Below are 19,131 nucleotides of genomic sequence, written 5' to 3'. Positions count from 1 at the left end.
AATATAATGACTGGATATAAATCACTGATAATTTTCTTTCATTTGATTCGCCTCGGGGTGGGGGGGGGGATATTTGGGCCCCCATTAAATGAAAAACATTTTATGCATGGTAGGTTCCCCTCCAACAAACAAATAATATATTTTTGTGATCTAAATGGTTCAAATCTGTCTATATTGAATTTGCTTGCATGTTAATTTTTACTTTGTTACTGTAAGATTTCCAGGATCTAATCCCATTTAACAATGATCAGACTTCAGCACACACTTTCAGTTTACAATTGTGTATATTTGAAGTCATTGATAAATCAGGGACTTTCTATTTTCATCTCGATCCTTCTGCCAATACACACCTGTACACCTTGTCACAGTCGCTGTCCAGCCTCCAGACAACTGACAGGTGACATTGCCCGGTCCGTCAGGAACGTAGCCCGGCTGACAGTCAATGTAGGCCACAGCCGGGTGGATGTACTCTCCACTGGGGAGAGGCGTTCCTCTTATGAACACCTCCCCATCTGTCACATTGAACCCAGAACATGTGGCTGGAGAAAAGAACACTTGATGAGTTTCCTAACAGATGTCAATGAATCAACATAATAAGTTTGTTTGTTTGTTGTTGTTGACTGCTGCACTCAGCAATATTCCAGCTATATGACAGCGGTCTGTAAATAATCGAGTCTGGATCAGACAATCCAGTGATTGACATCATGAGCATCGATCCACGCAATTTGGATACGATGACATGCTTCAACCAAGTCAGCGAGCCTGACCACCCAATCCCGTTAGTCACCTCATACTCCAGCTATGTGACCATGGTCTGTAAATAAGAAGTCTAGAAAAGACAATCCAGTGATTGAAATAAAGAGCATTGATCCATGCAATTTGGATACGATGACATGCATCAACCAAGTCAGTGAGCGTGACCACCTCTTACGACAAGCATAGTCACCTTTTATGACAAGCATGGGATGCTGAAGACCTACTCTCTACCCGGATCTTCACGAGTCGACATATTATGTACATTTTATGTAAAAATGATGCCATTAAAGCACATTATTCTTTTTTAGCTTTATCTACTAACTCAATACTTTATACATGTGACAACGACAGTCATTTCTTTATGTTTGGTGTCTTTTACACTTCAATAAACAAAATACCCCCCCCCCCCCCCCGACCCAATTATGAACACATCAAATGGTCAGTACCTCAGGAGACGTATGTAAGCAGTGACATTAGTGTGTACCTATGCAAGTCTTCCACCCCCGCCCCCCCCCCCCCCCCACCTGACCCAATATGAACACATCAAATGGTCAGTACCTCAGGAGACGTATGTAAGCAGTGACATTAGTGTGTACCTTTGCAAGTCTCCCCCCCCCCCCCCACCTGACCCAATATGAACACATCAAATGGTCAGTACCTCAGGAGACGTATGTAAGCAGTGACATTAGTGTGTACCTATGCAAGTCTTCCCTGGAACCAGGAGTTGGCCGTCGATGTTGGCGGAGTCTGGTCCAGGGTAGAGGAAGTAGCCGTCGATACAGGAACAGCTCATGTTGCCAGGGCTGTTGTTACAGAATTGGTTACAACCCCCATTGGTAGAATCGCATTCATTGATGTCTGTCATAGAAACAATTTGTCATTAGAACATAATACGGCATGGATGGATGGACCATCTTCCTAAACAAATGCTTCCTTAAATGTTCTGAAAATGGCCTGGTTAATTGCATACACCGTATTCGACGTAATCAGCGCCCAGTGCGCTCTCAAAATTAGAAATAGGGGGCTCTTATTGGAATATTTTTTTGGTGAAAAAAAAAAAGTGGGTGAAAGATCGTAAATTTCGTGGTTTATGCTGACAGCCTGAAATGTTTATATACGACAGATATATTTTTTCAGAATTTAATTGCCCATAATTAAGGGTGCATATAACACACGAGTGTATTATACACGAATAAATAAGTCTTGTGTACATTGATCAATCGGAAGGGGTGCCATTTGGATTTGTTCACTAGCCAAAATATTAGCAAATATCGCCGTAGGCGCATATTAGAACAGGGCGCTTATTACGTCAAATACGGTAGTTCAGAAATCCCATGAGGTGTTCAAAGAGTTGATGTCTGTGATTCATCCATGCAAACAGAATAATGATAACACTGGCTTCCTCTGTATCCCTTTCAAAGTTAAGTAGTATATTTGAAAAAAATGATATAAAAATACAAATTAATAAACTTTAAAACAAAATATAAAGATTTAACTTTGGTGATGCTTACTGGTTCTTTCTCTTTATCATTAATTTGAAGGTTACTTCTTTGTATTGGTTCATATGTCATACATGCAGTTTTACGGAACCGTTGAGAAAATTTGGAACATTAAGCTCACTACACCGGTCCAAACAGGACCAGTCTCTGTCACATTTGGGCGTTGGGGTAGCCTAGTGGTTAAAGCATTTGCTCATCCCGCCAAAGACCCTGGTTCGATTTCCCACATGGGTTCAATATGTGAAGCCAATTTCTGGTGTCCCCCACATTGATATTGCAGGAATATTGCTAAAAGTGGCGTAAAACCATACTCACTCCGTCATATTGTAATACAGTGATACATCGATACAACGCCCCTCGATGTACCGCTACCTTGGATATAACGCGGGGTACACCTTGGCTCCCAAAATTTATCAAGAAATTCCATAAAGACTGATAATCCAATAAAAGTGACAAATATACTGATGAGATTTTATTCCCAGTCAAAGTATTTATAAAACAATTATGTTCATGATAATCAGCTGCATGTGATCGTAACTGTTGTGGATTTTACTTTCATTATGAATGGTATGAAAAACATAAATAGAAATTTACTCACATAAAAGAAATCATAGCGACAATAAAATTAAGCTTTGATCGATTTAATTCCCAAGATGTGATTGGTTAGTGAACACATGGAATGTTGGAAACCGCATTTCGGAGCTCACAACACTGGTTTAGATTGGATCAGTCTCCAGTAGATTGTTATAACACATAAGTCATGTTTCACTGGTTTAGATTGGATCAGTCTCCAGTAGATTGTTATAACACATAACTCATGTTTCACTGGTTTAGATTGGATCAGTCTCCAGTAGATTGTTATAACACATAACTCATGTTTCACTGGCTTAGATTGGATCAGTCTCCAGTAGATTGTTATAACACATAAGTCATGTTTCACTGGTTTAGATTGGATCAGTCTCCAGTAGATTGTTATAACACATAACTCATGTTTCACTGACTTAGATTGGATCAGTCTCCAGTAGATTGTTATAACACATAAGTCATGTTTCACTGACTTAGATTGGATCAGTCTCCAGTAGATTGTTATAACACATAAGTCATGTTTCACTGGTTTAGATTGGATCAGTCTCCAGTAGATTGTTATAACACATAACTCATGTTTCACTGACTTAGATTGGATCAGTCTCCAGTAGATTGTTATAACACATAAGTCATGTTTCACTGGTTTAGATTGGATCAGTCTCCAGTAGATTGTTATAACACATAACTCATGTTTCACTGACTTAGATTGGATCAGTCTCCAGTAGATTGTTATAACACATAAGTCATGTTTCACTGGTTTAGATTGGATCAGTCTCCAGTAGATTGTTATAACACATAACTCATGTTTCACTGACTTAGATTGGATCAGTCTCCAGTAGATTGTTATAACACATAAGTCATGTTTCACTGGTTTAGATTGGATCAGTCTCCAGTAGATTGTTTTAACACATAACTCATGTTTCACTGGCTTAGATTGGATCAGTCTCCAGTAGTTTGTTATAACACATAACTCGTTTCACTAGCTTAGATTGGATCAGTCTCCAGTAGATTGTTATAACACATAACTCATGTTTCACATTGCCTTACACAAGACAACATACACAATGTGCAACAAAAATATCACAATTTCAAAATTTGTAAAAGAAAGTTGCAAAATAGAGCCTTGTTTCCAGAGGTTGTAATTATGCATTGGGAACATACCATGTTGGCATGAAGTAACAAACATATCTCCGATTGTTTATATCATTTTTTTAATTCATATCGGATACAGGGACAGCTTCCTGTCTAGACACTGGTAGAGATACAGTGTTTTGGAAATGACTGGTGAGTGGTTTTTGGTTTAACACCAATTTGAACAGTATTTCAATTTATCACAGAGCGTCAGCTTGATGTGGAAGGAAGTGATTCAGGTCTGAGATGTTTACCTCTTTGATAAAACCTAAAAAACAGGATATGATGCTTGCAAATGTAGAAACATAATCAGGATCAAATCTGGGATTGACACCCACGATCATAGGTTCCTGGCACAACTAAGGGAGGCAACCCTGCACAGCAATTGTGCCACTTTACATGGCGAAGGATGATGACATCAATGACGGAGATGATGACTTCAGGGAGCTACAGCACCTCACCTTCACAACTGGTCCGGTCGCCATCAGGGTGTTGGTAGCCAGCTTCACACTGGCACGTGAATCCCCCATCCTGATTCACACAGCGGTGGAAGTCACATGTGTTTAGGCCTTCTTCTGTACACTCATTGATATCTGCAATATTGGAACACCAGTGGCTAGCAAATATCAACATATTATCAGCATTAGAAATTGGCACTAGTCCTGTAGTCCTTGCAAAACTGCCCAATATTTAAGGTATCATAAGGACTAGTAGAAATTTGCCAATTTTAAGGGTTTTGCTATATGTTATCATTATAAGGATGAGTGGAATAAAAATGTAAGTTTCTAGCGCTGATTATTGTCTTGACTTCTTAGAAATTCTAAACTCACATTGATGCAATTAGGAATATGTAGGATATTTTGGTTCTCAATTATTTTATTTTTTCCCGTTAAATTGTTATCAGCATCAGCATAAATGAAAGTACGGTTTTGACAAATATGCACTGTCCCCGGCCATGCATTTTATTACCAAAAGTCCACAAAATCTGTAAACCTTCTCATCACAAGTTAAAACAAATGATTTTTTATTGATTTTTCACTGGTTGTTAAGCACAGGAATGTGAAATGCTGATAAAAATAATGAATATAATATGCACTCATTACTACCAAGATTCCCCTCTCCGTATATAAATGCACTAGGAGTGAAATGCATCTCTCAGTAGTTCATGAATCATTCCCATATACTTCAACCAAAAATCATTTATAGAATTATATGGTCAGTCTTAGTATGTTTTTTGTAACAGCTGCTCTTAGGAGCATAGAACCTAAATTAAATATAACTATTTTTCTTCCGATGCATTGTTGCATATTGTCCATAACAAGTAAAGGACGGTTTAAGATTTAGGGACCTTTTCGTGCTGCTTGATTTGTCTGTTTTAAAGTTACTGACAACTCTGATGTTGGTATGAAATGGCTGACAACTAACTAGCCTTTTGTCCTTCTTATATGTGCAGGTTCTTGACTACTTACATGGATCAGTGGATGACAAAAATAAGTATGAAAAATTGGGAAAACATAAAACATTTTTAAATCTAAAAAAATCCTCAAACTATGAGCAAATCTGTGACTTAAGGAAAACGTTTTGCCATCAGTTTATACTGTGTTTATCTAAAAAGAATTCAAAATTGGTATCCTCACTTACCTAGGCAAGCTGGTACATTCTTGTCATATAACCCATCCTCCTGACACAGGAGAACATTATCTTTGTCTGGCCTGTATCCATGGTTACAGTCGATACTAACTGACTCCCCGACTTTGACGGGGCCAGTCACATTAGTTCGGCCATTGGTCAGTCCCTGAATAGCTGGACACTGGTCAGCTGTGGGAGAATTGTGGTTGGGCATGATTAGAAATATGGCAATAGTCTTTTTTCCAAATATAGGTCATTGTGATAAAAAGAAATTCCAACATAATGATGAGAAACATTTCATGGCTGTACACTATTCAACTGCCAGTCTAGGAATGATTTATGTTCTCAAACAGAACCATCAGGTCCATGAATGAAAAAAGCAATGAAATGCATCAGCTTTCATCTGACTCTTGATCAACGGACTTACGCTGACATGTGGGCGCAACAGCAGACCATGTGCCATCCGCTGTGCAGTAAGCCTGTGCAGATCCAACCAGGTGGTAGCCATTGTTGCAGTAGTAGGTGATGACAGCGCCGTAGTGGTTCTCTTCAGCGTCAACACGGCCGTTAACAGGTGCCTGCACCTTGGGGCATGTAACCACTGAAGGAGAAGAAGAGAATATAAAATGTCAGTGCCAGAAAATAATCACTTTCGATTATCTGCCATGGTAATGTCAAAACTGTCCTCAGGTGAAACTGGTTCGATTTTGTTTTTTGATTTCAGACAAAGATCTTTTTATTTCTTATTAACAGGGCATCTCTACACACAAAAGAAATTGATTCTTGTAGATTTAAGTAAATTTATTACAAAAATAACTGATTCAGGCTCCTTCAGGAAAGAATATCAAATTTGTAAAGGTTTATGCATACCGTCGATATCACTATCATATACCAATCAATGACATGAGATATTTTGCATGTGCAATAGCGCCAACATGGATACGGTCATATCACAGGGGGTGTAATGACCAGACCCCTGGCCCTGGCTGATATGGCTAGTCAATGCATTTTGAATGGGTGATCGATATCAGCCTGGGTGGTAAGAAATTAGAGTTACTTCCCTTGGTGTATTGTCTGCTCCAAACAAGGATGACATGTTTTGCATTCACTTCAAATAGAATTACGGACTTAGATGCTATCTTGGACAAAACTGACTACAGATATAAATGCGAAACGGACACGAGTATTTGACTCCAATTGGGAAGTCCTACTTGAATTGACTATATTATTCTGAATGACATTGGGATGTTTAACACCCAAAGTATTCAGTTTATATCATTGGTACAGTTTTTGTTAACTTTGCAGATTTACAGTAACACTGTTCTTCTATGACTCAAACAATATCTTAAATCGCCATATGAGCATTTGGCATGCTGTCTCACAACCGCAAAGTCTTGCAGCAAAAGGACCACTCTCCCCTGTCTTAGTACTCAGAAGCTTCTTTGAAATTTCAATTACAATAGATTTCTGATTCAATTCGATATTTCGAGGGCTCACTCGGATGAGGCTGCAATTGTCAATGCAGATCAAGGCCGAACTCTTGTTCAGAAGAGATATTTGATTGTCTGTTGATTTCAAGCTCATGACTGAGAGAAACACTGTGTTAAGTTAGTGACAAGATAGATGGAGCTGGTGATGTCACTTCTGAAACGTGGATGTTGTGGTGAATGACTACAGGGTACTCATCTTAACAGAATGGAGTTAAAAAATAAAATAAAACTATCCCTGGATGAAATCTGGGATGAAACAACCTTGGATGTAGAAACTTAGACAAAAACAATGGCAGATGTCTACACTCACATTCACAGACAGGAAGTGGGGACCAGCCCTGCTCACTGCATGTGACCTGGTTCTGACCAATCAGATTGTAGCCCTCCAGACACTGGTAGATTGCCTCCCCTCCAAATGTGGTCTTGTCAAGAGTAACAAGGACAGCATTGGCCGGCACGCCAGGGGAACCACAGTCGATCTCTGAAATAAAACAAAAGGTTTTCAAAATATTCAGTCTTCCTTGGTAATAGAGTTGCCTCCCTTAGTTGTGCCTGAATCCTATGATCATGTGTTAGATTCCTGGTTTGACATCATTATGTTTTTAGGTTTGTCAACACTATACCATGTTCATGGGTTTCACCAAAGTGGTATACATCTAAGACCTGCAACACATAATGTTTTTACACACCGAGATGTCACTGAAATATTGTTCAAAGGGACATTAAACCCAAGTCACTCTCAATGACCTTTGTTCATGTATCAGGTACTGGTGACCATAGCACTTTTAATGTCGTAAGGTGACACTATAAGCAGGTGCAGAATCACAATGGGTACATGGGATTTTATGCATCCCATGTTTAATACCACGAATATGACATTGTTAAAGATTTCAAGCAAATTCAAAATGAATAGAAAACAGCTGTTCGATTGAGCTGAGGTTAGCTTGCTATGTCACGTGACTTCCACTGACTCGGAAAAGGGTGCAGGTTTTTGCTTTGAAGCAGGGTATAAAGAATTTATATGTGTCTTTTAGAAATCCATGTGCAGTCTGATTTGCTAGTGGCGGGGTATAAGAGATTTATTCCCCCGCTGAGAAATTTATTCCCTTCCAAGGTGGGTTACACAGTAATTTTATCAAGATCACATGGACCAATCAGATCTCATCATTCTGACACGGAGGTATGATAACTTCATTTAGTTTTTAGTTTTCGGGTTTTTACTGACCAGATCTAAAAGCCACAATAGTTTACTTTATATTTATTTGCCTGAAAACTTCACCTTTGGTGGATTGGAACAATCAGAAAATTTAAACTAATTTTTGACCTTCTAAACAATAATTCATCAAAGCTTTCTAAGATGTACATTTAGATACATCACTGTAAAAATATTTAAGATTCTTTACATAAAACATTAGTATTTATTTTTTCCTTATAAACTGACCCAAACAACTTCAGGCTAAAAAACAGTACCACAGGTACTGTAGCTCACCTAGATATGTAGACAACAGTTTCAATTGTGAACAAATACAGACACAAATAAAAAGTTGCTGGCAGCATTGATATTCAACTGGGGGCTAAAAATGAACACTAAATCTAGAGATCTTTGAACAAAATATGATGTCATCATAGGAGTAACATGCCAAAGTTTGGCTTCACAGCCAAGGTTACTCACCTATACATACAGGTAGTTTATCTGGCCGCCAAAGGCCCTCCATATCACAGATAACATTAGCAGCCCCCTCACGAAGGAAGCCCTCATCACAGAAGTAGCTGACAACGGTGCTGTACGCCGTCTCGGTCGTATTGATGTTCAATGGACTGGACACATCCAGAGCAGGGCAGTCTGAGTAAAACAGTGATATCATGTAAGAAATAATATCAGAATTGTTCCAGAAGAATTATCAATGAATAAGTAAGTTTTCTAATTTTTTGATTGACTAAATGGTGCTTGTGTACAGTAAACTACGGTTATAACAAATTCAAAGGAACCACTAATTTTACGTCGTTATATGCATATATACAGGATATAAACAGCACATTTATGTGACCCAAAAACATTTCGTTCTATCCATCAGTTTGTTATAAGCGTGTTCGTTATAAACGTAGTTTACTGTAGTTATTTTGGTTCTACTTGACAAACAGGAAAGCTTGGTCAACCATCTTTTGCCAATCTAATTCCAATGTTTAGCTATTTAAATTTATCTTGAGGCACTATATTTTGTCAAATTAAAACTGAATTATTTTTGTATTTGATGTACAAAGTGTCTTTAGTGTATTTACCAAATGAAATGGCTGCAGTCCATCCAGGTCGTGTGATTCGTTCATCTGTGGTAAAACGCACAAAAAACTCTCCCACGTCAGTCCGTGATGGCTTCGGTGATATTCTCCCTGAGTGTATGCTGACATGTGACCCTGTCACTTCCTGACTAGTGTTATACACCTGCCAACAAGAGATCAGTGTGAATATACTGGTTGCATGCTGGCATGTGATCCTGTCACTTCCTGACTAGTGTTATACACCTGCCAACAAGAGATCAGTGTGAATATACTGAGTGTATGCTGGCATGTGATCCTGTCACTTCCTGACTAGTGTTATACACCTGCCAACAAGAGATCAGTGTGAATATACTGAGTGTATGCTGGCATGTGACCCTGTCACTTCCTGACTAGTGTTATACACCTGCCAACAAGAGATCAGTGTGAATATACTGAGAGTATGCTGGCATGTGACACTTCCTGACTAGTGTTATACACCTACCAACAAGAGATCAGTGTGAATATACTGAGTGTATGCTGACATGTGACCCTGTCACTTCCTGACTAGTGTTATACACCTGCCAACAAGAGATCACTGTGAATATACTGAGTGTACGCTGACATGTGACCCTGTCACTTCCTGACTAGTGTTATACACCTGCCAACAAGAGATCAGTGTGAATATACTGAGTGTATGCTGGCATGTGACCCTGTCACTTCCTGACTAGTGTTATACACCTGCCAACAAGAGATCAGTGTGAATATACTGAGTGTATGATGACATGTGATCCTGTCACTTCCTGACTAGTGTTATACACCTGTCAACAAGAGATCAGTGTGAATATACTGAGTGTACGCTGACATGTGACCCTGTCACTTCCTGCTTAGTGTTATACACCTGCCAACAAGAGATCAGTGTGAATATACTGGTTGTATGCTGGCATGTGACCCTGTCACTTCCTGACTAGTGTTATACACCTGTCAACAAGAGATCAGTGGGAATATACTGAGTGTATGCTGACATGTGATCCTGTCACTTCCTGACTAGTGTTATACACCTGTCAACAAGAGATCAGTGTGAATATACTGAGTGTATGCTGGCATGTGATCCTGTCACTTCCTGACTAGTGTTATACACCTGCCCAACAAGAGATCAGTGTGAATATACTGAGTGTATGCTGACATGTGATCCTGTCACTTCCTGACTAGTGTTATACACCTGCCAACAAGAGATCAGTGTGAATATACTGAGTGTATGCTGACATGTGATCCTGTCACTTCCTGACTAGTGTTATACACCTGCCAACAAGAGATCAGTGTGAATATACTGAGTGTATGCTGACATGTGATCCTGTCACTTCCTGACTAGTGTTATACACCTGCCAACAAGAGATCAGTGTGAATATACTGAGTGTATGCTGACATGTGATCCTGTCACTTCCTGACTAGTGTTATACACCTGCCAACAAGAGATCAGTGTGAATATACTGAGTGTATGCTGACATGTGATCCTGTCACTTCCTGACTAGTGTTATACACCTGCCAACAAGAGATCAGTGTGAATATACTGAGTGTATGCTGGCATGTGATCCTGTCACTTCCTGACTAGTGTTATACACCTGCCAACAAGAGATCAGTGTGAATATACTGAGTGTACGCTGACATGTGATCCTGTCACTTCCTGACTAGTGTTATACACCTGCCCAACAAGAGATCAGTGTGAATATACTCAGTGTATGCTGGCATGTGATCCTGTCACTTCCTGACTAGTGTTATACACCTGCCCAACAAGAGATCAGTGTGAATATACTGAGTGTATGCTGACATGTGACCCTGTCACTTCCTGACTAGTGTTATACACCTGTCAACAAGAGATCAGTGTGAATATACTGAGTGTATGCTGACATGTGACCCTGTCACTTCCTGACTAGTGTTATACACCTGCCAACAAGAGATCAGTGTGAATATACTGAGTGTATGCTGACATGTGATCCTGTCACTTCCTGACTAGTGTTATACACCTGCCAACAAGAGATCAGTGTGAATATACTGAGTGTATGCTGACATGTGATCCTGTCACTTCCTGACTAGTGTTATACACCTGCCAACAAGAGATCAGTGTGAATATACTGAGTGTATGCTGGCATGTGATCCTGTCACTTCCTGACTAGTGTTATACACCTGCCAACAAGAGATCAGTGTGAATATACTGAGTGTACGCTGACATGTGATCCTGTCACTTCCTGACTAGTGTTATACACCTGCCCAACAAGAGATCAGTGTGAATATACTGAGTGTATGCTGGCATGTGATCCTGTCACTTCCTGACTAGTGTTATACACCTGCCCAACAAGAGATCAGTGTGAATATACTGAGTGTATGCTGACATGTGACCCTGTCACTTCCTGACTAGTGTTATACACCTGTCAACAAGAGATCAGTGTGAATATACTGAGTGTATGCTGACATGTGACCCTGTCACTTCCTGACTAGTGTTATACACCTGCCAACAAGAGATCAGTGTGAATATACTGAGTGTATGCTGACATGTGATCCTGTCACTTCCTGACTAGTGTTATACACCTGCCAACAAGAGATCAGTGTGAATATACTGAGTGTATGCTGGCATGTGATCCTGTCACTTCCTGACTAGTGTTATACACCTGCCAACAAGAGATCAGTGTGAATATACTGAGTGTACGCTGACATGTGATCCTGTCACTTCCTGACTAGTGTTATACACCTGCCCAACAAGAGATCAGTGTGAATATACTGAGTGTATGCTGGCATGTGATCCTGTCACTTCCTGACTAGTGTTATACACCTGCCAACAAGAGATCAGTGTGAATATACTGAGTGTATGCTGACATGTGATCCTGTCACTTCCTGACTAGTGTTATACACCTGTCAACAAGAGATCAGTGTGAATATACTGAGTGTATGCTGGCATGTGATCCTGTCACTTCCTGACTAGTGTTATACACCTGCCAACAAGAGATCAGTGTGAATATACTCAGTGTATGCTGGCATGTGATCCTGTCACTTCCTGACTAGTGTTATACACCTGCCCAACAAGAGATCAGTGTGAATATACTGAGTGTATGCTGGCATGTGATCCTGTCACTTCCTGACTAGTGTTATACACCTGCCAACAAGAGATCAGTGTGAATATACTGAGTGTATGCTGACATGTGATCCTGTCACTTCCTGACTAGTGTTATACACCTGCCAACAAGAGATCAGTGTGAATATACTCAGTGTATGCTGGCATGTGATCCTGTCACTTCCTGACTAGTGTTATACACCTGCCAACAAGAGATCAGTGTGAATATACTCAGTGTATGCTGGCATGTGATCCTGTCACTTCCTGACTAGTGTTATACACCTGCCAACATGAGATCAGTGTTAACGTACTGGTGTGAGGTCATTGTACCTTTCGTTTGTTTGCTTTGTAAATTTCTTGTTTAATGCTGCTCTCAGCAATATCCGAGCTATATGAGAGCTGCCGGTAACTAATCATGTCAGGAACAGACTAACAAGTGATTGATGTTATGATATGTCTAATGCCTTTGGGGTATGGTGACATGCAATCAACTCAGACACGGATCTTGACACACTGATCCACGCTGTCGCCTCTTATGACAATTTTACAATGCTTGTTGTAAGAGGTAACTAACAGGATTGGGTTGATGCCTGTCATCGTATCCCAATTGTGTGATGCTCATGATGTGATTCACTGGATTATCAGACCGCTGTCATGTAGCTGGAATATTGCTGAGTGTGGCGTTAAACAACAAACAACAAACAACAAACAACAAACAACAACAACCACCACCTATTCTATCACAGAATTCTCACTGATGAATAACTGTTGGGGTGTCAAGAAATATTTAAGTCTTCAGCACCATATTTTTCAAACAACATTAATGCTGCAATTTGCTCAGAGTTGTGTCCCTTGCAGGACCAGAACCCACTGACTACAAGTTTTAGAATTCAACATTATTCCAGATTTTGCTGTGCAGAGTTGCATTCCGTAGTCACACCAGGATCTGCTGATCATAGGTTTGAATCCTAGATTCACTCTGATTATGATCTTTGCTTTGTCAGCTCCATACCTATGCATGAATGTTTCACAAATGTATAAAACATCTTTGACATCAGTTTGGGCCTTCATCCAATAGTAGCTATGTTATAACTGAGTTACTGTTAACAGCAGCATCAGAATCAACTCACTCCCTCACTCAACATTGTTTGCGGTTACATGGTTTACAATACTTACAAATACTTGATCAATACTGGTTTCAGTATCAAAGTTGGCTTGAAATATGAGCGACAGTTCTCTCCTCTGAGGATCTAAGAGGCGCCAAGAACAGTTGATGTCATTCGGGTAGTTACTGACGCCATACCCAGGAGATTCAATCTTCGCATGTCCGGACCGGATTGTTACATCACAACCTGAAACAGTTGCAATAGATATATAATGGTGATCAAATAGATAGTCCATGTGTCTAAGTGTTGTGCAGTGCAATATAAACTATGAACTAAAATGCAAATTTCCCTTTCTGTTGTAAGCGGGAAACTAAACGTGAATCTTTTGATATTGATGAGGTAATTCAGATAATAAATACAGGAAACTAAACGTGAATCTTTTGATATAGATGAGGTAATTCAGATAATAAATACAGGGAACTAAACGTGAATCTTTTGATATTGATGAGGTAATTCAGATAATAAATACAGGGAACTAAACCTGAATCTCTTGATATTGAGGAGGTAATTCAGATAATAAATACAGGGAACTAAACGTGAATCTTTTGATATTGATGAAGTAATTCAGATAATAAATACAGGGAACTAAACATGAATCTTTTTATATTGATGAAGTAATTCAGTAATAAATACAGGTAACTAAACTTGAATCTTTTGATATTGATAAAGTAATTCAGATAATAAATACAGGGAACTAAACGTGAATCTCTTGATATTGATGAGGTAATTCAGATGATAAATACAGGGAACTAAACGTGAATCTCTTGATATTGATGAAGTAATTCAGATAATAAATACAGGGAACTAAACGTGAATCTCTTGATATTGAGGAGGTAATTCAGATAATAAATACAGGGAACTTAACGTGAATCTCTTGATATTGATAAAGTAATTCAGATAATAAATACGGGGGACTAAACGTGAATCTCTTGATGTTGATAAAGTAATTCAGATAATAAATACAGGGAACTAAACATGAATCTTTTTATATTGATGAAGTAATTCAGATAATAAATACGGGGAATTAAACATGAATCTCGTTCCTAAAAAGATGAACAAAGGTAAAAGTAACAAAATAAACTTAATATGATATTCAAAGTCTATTTAGTCTATCAATAGTCTAGCTCTTTTGTAGCTTGCGATGGTACGCCCTATTGTGACGACCTATCTAAATGAATGTGTTCTACCCTACGTCCTACAAATCTGTTGAATGTGGCGACGACATATCATGCCAATTTGCCTCGTTTTGCACATGCTCAGACGGCACATGCCATGTCATACTTTTGTCTTGTCTGCCAAGCAAGTTTCATTCCAGCTGTCTGTTCATGCTAATGTAGCAGGGTGTGGAGTCATTCCACAGATGACATCCTTACCTTGTCAGCTTGCTGACAGGGTTAACCTCTTTGGTCATGTGGACAAGGCGTCCGACCTTGGATCAGAAGGTCCGTGGTTCGAATCCCATCATGGGACTCAGAAATTTGATGACTGCTACACTTAACATTTCTTCAGATCACTAAGTTTATTCATAAATGCTATGAATGTGGTATGAATTATGAACAAAACACTAGGACATGAAACAATATGTCTAGCCATTGATTATTTACTCACATGTCATAATTGTCATATATTGTTAGCTTTCCTTTTCGTATATAATATACCGTAGTCGACGTAATAAGTGCCTCGCTCTAATAAGCGCCCACAGCGATATTTGCTAATATTTGGCTAGTGAACAATCCCAATTTGCACCCCTTCCGATTGTTCAATGTACACAAGACTTATTTATTCGTGTATAATACATGTGTTATATGCATCCTTAATTATAGAAATTAAATTCTGGAAAAATATATATGTCATATATAAACATTTCAGGCTGTTAGCATAAAACCACGAAATTTACGATCTTTCAACTCTGTTATTTTTCACCAAAATAATATTCTAATAAGAGCCCTCTATTTCTAATTTTGAGAGTTCCCTGAGCGCTTATTACGTCGAATATGGTATTTACTCTCTTCTTGGGTTTAGTCTAATGGATTTTCTAAGCCAATGAGTGGATATTTTTTAAACTAATCCTGCTTCAATGCTGTTCAGGTATCTTCTAATTAGCACATGTTTGTATGCTGCCTCAAGGGAGTCACATGTTGCATAACCTCATAACACTGATACATGTCTAAGTTACAGAAAGCGAGATGTTGCACATCTGTGCATTATTCGCTGCAGGGGAGGTCATGTATACCTGATGCCTGCATTCAGTCAGTAAGAAACGATCTGACAAGTCATACATGTAAACAAGCAGAAACAGCTACTTTGGCTAATTGTGCACACCGTTGTTATACTTGCGGTTTTCAAATTTCATGCATGTTTGTTTGTGTGCAATTCAACATTAATGAGGTCATGGTGATGTAGTCTGTGTGTATTACATAAATACTCAGCTTATCCGGATCTCTGAAAACACCACCAGATCTGACTCATTTTAAGGTTAAAGCTATTAAAGTGATTAACCCTAACAAAGATTATGCAGGAATGCTTCACTGCCTATGCTGTATGGGGTATAACAATAGCAAAATGACTTCTCACTGAAATACATTGTTTTTCTAGCTGCTTTTTTATGTCATACAACTATAGGTCTTTGATAAGGTTTTCTTTGGGCCACATAATGTGCAGCGGTGGTCGGGTAGCCTAGTGGTTAAAGTGTTCGCTCATCACGCCGAAGACCCGGGTTCGATTCCAGACATGGGTACAATGTGTGAAGCCCATTTTGGGTGTACCCCGCCGTGATATTGCTCTAATATTGCTAAAAGCAGCGTAAAACCACACTCACTCACTCACTCACATGATGTGCACTGTAAAGTAATGAGGAAAAACTATAGAAAGTATTATTCAAGTCATCTGATGTGTTCATATGAATGAGAATTACTGGTAGACTTTTCCTTTTGCAACACTTGCATGTTTGGACATATGACAATATGTTGAGGTGAGGGTAAAATGTGTCAAAAAGGTTAAGTTTTTTCGTAAGCTTTTCAGGAAGAGTATTTTCCAATATTTAAAAGTTGAACATATCTTTGGGTTATAATCCCAAAGAGTACAAACATTTCGTAAGAACTTGAGTCATAAACCTGCTCAAAGTAAGATCTTCTTGCCATTGAATATGGCCATGTGCAATACTATTATCAATGCTCACACAACCATCCACTGACTGATCTTAGCGCCATGGGCCAATCTTAGTGCCATGGGCCGATCTTAGTGCCATGGGCTGATCTTAGCGCCATGGGCTGATCTTAGCGCCATGAGCTGATCTTAGTGCCATGGGCTGATCTTAAAGCCATGGGCCAATCTTAGTGCCATGGGCCGATCTAAGTGCCATGGGCTGATCTAAGTGCCATGGGCTGATCTTAGTGCCATGGGCTGATCTTAGCGCCATGGGCTGATCTTAGCGCCATGGGCTGATCTTAGCGCCATGGGCCGATCTTAACATCATGACTACCATAAGTGGAAGAAGTCTCACAGATTGTTTCAGTACATTTGCTGCACCATTTATTTATTCATTCACATTGCAGTAACATATAGTTGATTCACTCACTCACTCACTCATCACTCAGTCAGTCACTCATTCAATACCACATACCGCTGCTGTAGGTGGCGTTGAAGCCTCGGAGGACGAAGGCAAAATCAGTCTTCATCCTCACAAACAGACTCCGGCCACTGGACATGATGATCTTTGGCAGATTGTCACCGGTGAATCTCTCGAACAGTCCATCATCTTCATTGGACCCATCTCGGACCTCCACCCAATCATATGGACTCTCCAACTCAAAATCTTCAAACTGAGGACAGAATACACGCTTGTCACAAGTGAACATTTACACAGTTCAACAGACATCACAATACCATCATCTGCTTAGGATAAAGGTGCTTGACGCCTTGCAACTAAATATGAAGAATTGCATCCCTTGGCCATGCCAGGATCTGATGGTTTTAGGTCTAAATTACAGAATCGGGATGCTTGATCCATCACCTTCTTACCATGGTAGACTATAATCTGACATGCCTTGACAAACCAGCGATATCAGTCAGTTTGCTCATTACTTGTCAATGACCTGTCAAGACAAATCAGATGTGTGTCATGTATGGCATTACTAAAGCATTTTTGTTATCCCAAAGTCGAACATCCATTGCTATCAAAATACAAAATCACTGCTTTTATTCTTCTTTTATTCTTTTCTAAATAGTCCCACACATTATTGCTTGTTAACATCAATTTTCCTGTACTCTAATCCACTTAGTTCACTGACGATATTATTCTTTTGGTGTTGGGAATGAAACTGTTACCAGTTGTGTGGAAAACCGGATAATTTGAACTTTTCAGGTCACTTCGAGTTTGATGGTGACAAACTGCATGTATTTGAAGGTGAGATTGTGTTGTTATTTTGGAATGTGAACTACCTGCAGGGTGACAATATCTCCTGAGTTCTCTGCCATGATTGTCCAGTCGCACACAATACTCTCGGGGTAATCGTTGGGGTATTGTGGTGAGGAGAACCACGCCTCCGGGCGTCTCGCAGTCAGCTGCCCGCCACAGGAGTCTTGGGTCCCACTGAATGTTACTGGTGACAGAGTAAGACAAATCTTCAACACAGTGTGATGTAATGAGAGAATATAAAAACACAACTATTCAAGCCATCATACTTTAGTTGCTAGTTACACTTTTACAGACACAAAATATAATTCCTGTTAGCTCTTAACTAAAACCTTGCTCGGGCATGCAGATCCCAAGGGTAGAGCTGCACTCAGCAATAGTCCAGCTATATGGCAGTGGCCTGTAAATAATCGAGTCTGGACCAGAAAACCCAGTGATTGACATTATGAACATCGATCTACGTACCTTGGATTCGATGACATGCATCAACCAAGTCAGCGAGTCTGACCACCCAGTCCTGTTAGTCACCTCTATCAACAAGCATAGTCGCCTTTCATGGCAAGCATGGGTTGCTGAAGACATATTCTAACACGGAACTTCATGGGACAGCAGCTAATCAGTACCAGACATAATTCCTGTTAGGTCTTAACTAAAACCTTGCTCAGGCACAGCCAGATCCCGAGGGTGGAGCCGCACTCATCAATATTCCAGCTATTTGACAGTGGTCTGTAAATAATCAAGTCTAGACCAGATCCAGTGATCGATTATTGATGGGATTCGAACCACGGACCTTCTTATCTGAGGTCCACAAGACCAAAGAGGTTAACCCCGTCAGCAAGCTGACAAGGTAAGGATGTCATCTGTCGGATGACTCCATGTCCTGCTACATACTCCCTCGTCAACGGAAGGCACGTCCCAGGCCGCATAATAGGGTACTGAGGCTTATTTTGGTCAAATTTAATATGAACATGCTCAGCCCCACGTTTGGCGCCAATGTAGCGGCCATAAAATTTCCGAGTCCCGTGATGGGATTCGAACTACGGACCTTCTTATCGAAGGTCGGACGCCTTGTCCACATGACGAAAGAGGTTAACCCTCAAGG

At 39.8% G+C, this 19,131-nt stretch overlaps 1 protein-coding gene across 1 annotated transcript in view; it reads right to left on the bottom strand.

Moving 5' to 3' along the window:
* LOC139468020 (uncharacterized) overlaps window positions 1-19,131 on the bottom strand; it is a 145,778-nt gene that overhangs the window by 72,433 nt on the left and 54,214 nt on the right. The window contains exons 9-19 of the mRNA XM_071249681.1: window positions 18,056-18,216; window positions 17,238-17,436; window positions 13,626-13,801; window positions 9,371-9,530; window positions 8,763-8,933; window positions 7,401-7,571; window positions 6,028-6,201; window positions 5,613-5,789; window positions 4,433-4,564; window positions 1,453-1,614; window positions 351-539 (exon numbers count right to left, since the gene is read on the bottom strand). Of these exons, the coding sequence (XP_071105782.1) occupies window positions 351-539; window positions 1,453-1,614; window positions 4,433-4,564; window positions 5,613-5,789; window positions 6,028-6,201; window positions 7,401-7,571; window positions 8,763-8,933; window positions 9,371-9,530; window positions 13,626-13,801; window positions 17,238-17,436; window positions 18,056-18,216 (1,872 nt within the window). The remainder of the gene's footprint in view (window positions 1-350; window positions 540-1,452; window positions 1,615-4,432; window positions 4,565-5,612; window positions 5,790-6,027; window positions 6,202-7,400; window positions 7,572-8,762; window positions 8,934-9,370; window positions 9,531-13,625; window positions 13,802-17,237; window positions 17,437-18,055; window positions 18,217-19,131) is intronic.

Source organism: Haliotis cracherodii, unplaced genomic scaffold, assembly GCF_022045235.1.
Source record: "Haliotis cracherodii isolate W230 unplaced genomic scaffold, xgHalCrac1.p SCAF_2, whole genome shotgun sequence".
NCBI lineage: Eukaryota > Metazoa > Mollusca > Gastropoda > Lepetellida > Haliotidae > Haliotis > Haliotis cracherodii.
Note: the sequence above shows the minus strand (reverse complement) of the source record. Positions and strands in the feature narration are given on the sequence as shown.